The 4,425-nt window shown below is 46.7% G+C and overlaps 1 protein-coding gene across 1 annotated transcript; it reads right to left on the minus strand.

Annotated features, from left to right (window-relative positions):
• Positions 1–1,847: 1,847 nt before the first annotated feature.
• On the minus strand, positions 1,848–3,255 carry LOC101786716 (peroxidase P7). The gene is made up of 2 exons (XM_004965437.2): positions 2,857–3,255; positions 1,848–2,740 (listed from the first exon to the last, which is right to left on the minus strand). Exons 1-2 carry the CDS (start codon positions 3,079–3,081, stop codon positions 1,973–1,975), a joined length of 993 nt encoding a protein of 330 aa, XP_004965494.1. The 5' UTR covers positions 3,082–3,255; the 3' UTR covers positions 1,848–1,972.
• Between the last annotated feature and the right edge of the window lie 1,170 nt (positions 3,256–4,425).

Genomic DNA, 4,425 nt, shown 5'->3' on the forward strand with positions numbered 1-4,425 from the left:
AGGCCCATTAGGAACCCCTATATATTGAGGGGTGGGGTTCCTAGGGTTGAAACCCCTTTTGGCCGAATCGAGAAAACCACGCAAGCCATTAATGTACTCCATGGAGCGTTTGTCCTCATTGTACATCCATTGCTGATCCATCTACAAAGTAGTACCGAACTAAAGATATTCTGATCATCCATAGAATTATGAAGCATAAAAAACATGATACAAATTTCATAAGACTCAAATGTTGCTGAAAGTTTAGATAGAAATGCACAAATTTAAATTTCATACCCAAACAACATGATACACTACAACAAACCATCCTCTGAGTACTATCTAGGACTTTAAGTAACCTTGGGCGACGAAGACGAAGGTTTAACTGACCCAGCCTCGTCGTGTGGATTATTTGTGCCTCCTGCGACAGTAGTACTCAGTGGACCTAAAACCCCAGGGACAGTAGTACTCAGTGGACCTAAAACCCCAGGGACAGTAGTACTCAGTGGTCCTAAAACCCCAGGGACTGCTGATGGAGTATAACGACCACCAAAAGGAGATCCCTAACCCGTGGCAACAACATCTTCATGATATCTTTCCAGATAACAAAGCATTTCTCTCTCCCACGCGCTCATTTTCTTCAGCTTATCATGAGGACCAACTGTGATTTTCCCCTTGCCACGAGAGGAACGACGATCGCCACTCCCTCCAGCAGCAGTAGCCATGTTGATTGAACAACACTATATTTTTTAAATTTGACAATAATAAAATAGTATTAAGAATATCCAAATTTAATTATCTCTATGTACCACAATTTACAATTTATTTATTAGCTCATATTTGCAAATGACTAAACTATGAACAAATTATATTTTTTCCACAATTTATTTAGCTCAAACACAACATATAAATGAATTGTAGCTTATTCTAAAAATGCGTAATTACAAACCTCTATTTCGTCTTATTAGCTCTATGTACCACAATTTATTTAGCTCATATTTGCAAATGACTAAACTATGAACAAATTATATTTTTCCCATAATTTATTTAGCTCATATTTGTAAAGGACTAAACTATGAAATTAATCTCTCCATTATTCCTCTAACCTTATTGATCAATTTGTTTAAATAATACCAAACATAGCATCCAATCCATTGTAGCTCAAACATATATAACATATGCATATAAATGAAAAATTTCTCCATTATAGCTTACTCTAAACATCACAAATTATTCTACCTCTAAGGTATAAAACCTAGTATACTAACCATGTAACAAGGGAGGATGAAGTTTCTAACCTTTAGAGCACGTCAATGAGTGAAATCCCCTAGGTCGCCTTGGAAGGATGAAGCTCGAGGTGTGGTGGGTGGCTCGGGCATGAGGAAGAAGAAGCCGGATTTACAGGATGGACGTTACTACCGGGTGAAGCCTCCACCCGGTACTAAAGGGAGTCACAGGGCTCCTCGGGGACTAGCCGTTAGGCTCGGTACTAATGCTTACATTAGTATCGGATACAATTGCAAACCGGTACTAGTGCAGTGGATGAAATATATACAAAATTACATTAACAAAAAATACCACAACATGTTACAAATAAAGAAATTAATACAAGTGATGGTCGTTCATATATGTCTAAGGTTACGTATATCATTTAAGTGTTATACATGGGATTGGACGAAGTTGGATCAAATGAGACCCGACAGGTTTAAAGTATTGGAAACAATATGCACCCCGTATGTAAAAAAAAAACTCTTTCATCCACCATCAGTAATTTCTTGCCATTTCATAAAAATGTTGTTTAATGAAAATGAAATTCCCATTAAAATTTGGCTTATTAACACATTACAGAAATAATAGTTAACATCATAAGTAATAACAAGAAATTGGAACAAAGTCATTTTTTTACAATTGGTTTGCTACAGCTTTTATTGACTTAAATCGAATTGTGCATGTAAGCCAATCCAATCGATTGCATTTGCCTCCGTATATATCATCAATAGTTGACCTTACTGCAGGTGAGTCTCACCTCCACCGGCTTCCCCGGTGGTGGTGGAATTTTGCCCATTTTGACCATGGCCTTGGCGAAGTCCTTCGCGAACGCCTCGCCATCCATGCTGTACCTCTCCACCAGATGGTCCAGCGGGCCACCGCAGCCGTAGAGCTCCTGGTCGGAGGTGAGAAGGCCGCGCCGTGCGATCAGGTCCTTGTAGTAGGCGTTGTCAAACCTCATCGGCGTCTGCTCGTCAAACGGCGCCATGGCGTCGTCGCCGCCGGCCTGGCACGTCTGCCGGCGGATCTCCGCGAACGAGGGGTCGATGTCGTCGGCGCCGCCCTGGCCGTCGTAGCCGTAGACGCGTTCCCTGTAGTGGAGGCACCGCGCCGTGCCGACGCTGTGGGCGCCGGAGAGAGCGACCAGGTCCTTGGCGTCGAGGCCGTACCTCTCGAACAGCTGGACGAGGGCGGTGAGGTTGTCCTTCGGGCTGGGGAGCTCCGTCATGGCCGCGTACTTGTCGGCGGCGCGCGAGTCCTTGCGGCCGAGCTGCACGTTCCATGCCGGGCCGCCGAGCAGGGCGACGGCGTCCCGGGAGGCCAGGGCGAGGATGTCGGCGCAGGAGACGGTGGCCGGGCAGGAGTGCTCGAGGTGGGACTTGATCTCGTCGATCACGTCGAAGCCGCGGAGCGAGTCGTTGGGCTCGGCGGCCTTCTCGCTCTCGAAGAAGTGCCTGCCGTCGTCGTCCAGGAGGACCGAGGCGTCGCATCCCTGTCATGTATTCGTGGCCGACAAATTAATATGGTAACATAGCCGCGATGCAGTCACGAGCTAGCTAGAGATTAGATTAGTTGAAAAACATCAGTGAAGAAGTAGAGACAACGTACGTTGACGAAGCAGTCGTGGAAGAAGAGGCGGAGCACTGCGGGGGCAATCGCCTGGTCGGCGGCGACCCTGGACGCCATCACGGACTGCACGATGCTCTGCACGCTGGGGCAGGACTTGTCGTAGTAGCTGATTGAGAGCCGGTGGTCACCGTTAGCGACGGTGCACGCGACAAGAACAGAGAGGATCACCGGGACAAGCCAAGAAGCGATCCTCGACGGCGACATGGCTGTCGATGTGCCGAGATCAAAGCGCCGGCTCCGAGCACTATGAACAAGGAATAAAGATCGAGCCGCGACTGCCGGTCTTGTATTCTAGTAGTAGTGTGTAGTGAAGCAAGAGATGATCGACAGCAGGTTTGAACTGATGAGTATGCAGGTTGCAGTGGATGAGTGCGAATGCAGGATGATGAGCCCTGCTTATATACAGATCGGAGATGAGTGTGGGCACGCGCTGCAGCTTCTCCCGCCGCCTTCGTGTTCCTGGGCGCACCTGCTCCCGTGCTAATTCTATGCGTGTGCACGCGCGATCGTTAGGCTGGTGTTGGCAAGGTCTCCGGTCTGGCAAGCTCGTGCCTCGTGGCGACGGGGTCTAGCCGTCTAGGTGATGAACAAGGACGGAGGAGATTATTGTCAAGTGTCTAGGAGAAACATGGACCTGCTACTTGCGGATGATTGTACCTAAAATAATAATCTCCCATGCAGTGTAAGTCAAGTGGTCGAAAGGGTTGAAAAGATCCGTTGAGAACACACGGTCACACGGGCAATGACGTCGCCAATGTCGGAACGAACTCTTGATTGCGATGGATCCTATTGTTTAGCTGGACGCAATCATTCGTTGCCTTCTGATATCACATATATGACCGTGTCATGGGGATGTACATGATGCAACGTACTTGTGTAAGGATTAATTAGCACAAGTCGGTTTGACCTGCAATCGAGAATTCAACACCATATACTTTGAAGATGCAGTAGAGTTTGTCTACTTTGATGGTGACTGACATTGCTTGTTTCCTTGAAGTCCCTCTTTCTCAACCGTTGATTTATATCTTACGCTCCAGATAAAAGCAATGAAAAAACTGTCTGGTGTCAATTTCTCCAACATCCAACCACTACTTAAAAAAAGATTGGTAGGGGCGTCCCTTTTTTTCTAAGGACGGGCGAAATTACCACCCGCACCTACAAAACGGGGGTGGTTACTATAGCATCCAGCCCGCCCCTGGAAATCGCCCCCATTTATAGGGGCGAGTCACCCCATGGCCCGCCCCTGCAAATTGTTCTGTGGAAATGGGCGACAAAACAGCCAGCTGGGGCTTCATCCTCCTCCTGATAGTACAGTCACCGCTAAGGGGAGGTGCTGCCCGAAAATCGAAAAAAGCAAAAAAGGTGGGGGAAGGTTTTCAACTTGTTTCCTGGAGTTGGAGCTTATAGGAGGTAAGTTGATGCTAATTCCTTATCTTTTCGAAGCTTATTGCATAGGTTTTAAGTTCAAATGGAGTTCCATATACCTCTAGATAGATCTAGATCTCCAAGGTGTGGATTAGCCATTTGAAGCTCTATTTAACTCAAATT

This window comes from Setaria italica, chromosome IV (genome assembly GCF_000263155.2).
Source record: "Setaria italica strain Yugu1 chromosome IV, Setaria_italica_v2.0, whole genome shotgun sequence".
Lineage (NCBI taxonomy): Eukaryota > Viridiplantae > Streptophyta > Magnoliopsida > Poales > Poaceae > Setaria > Setaria italica.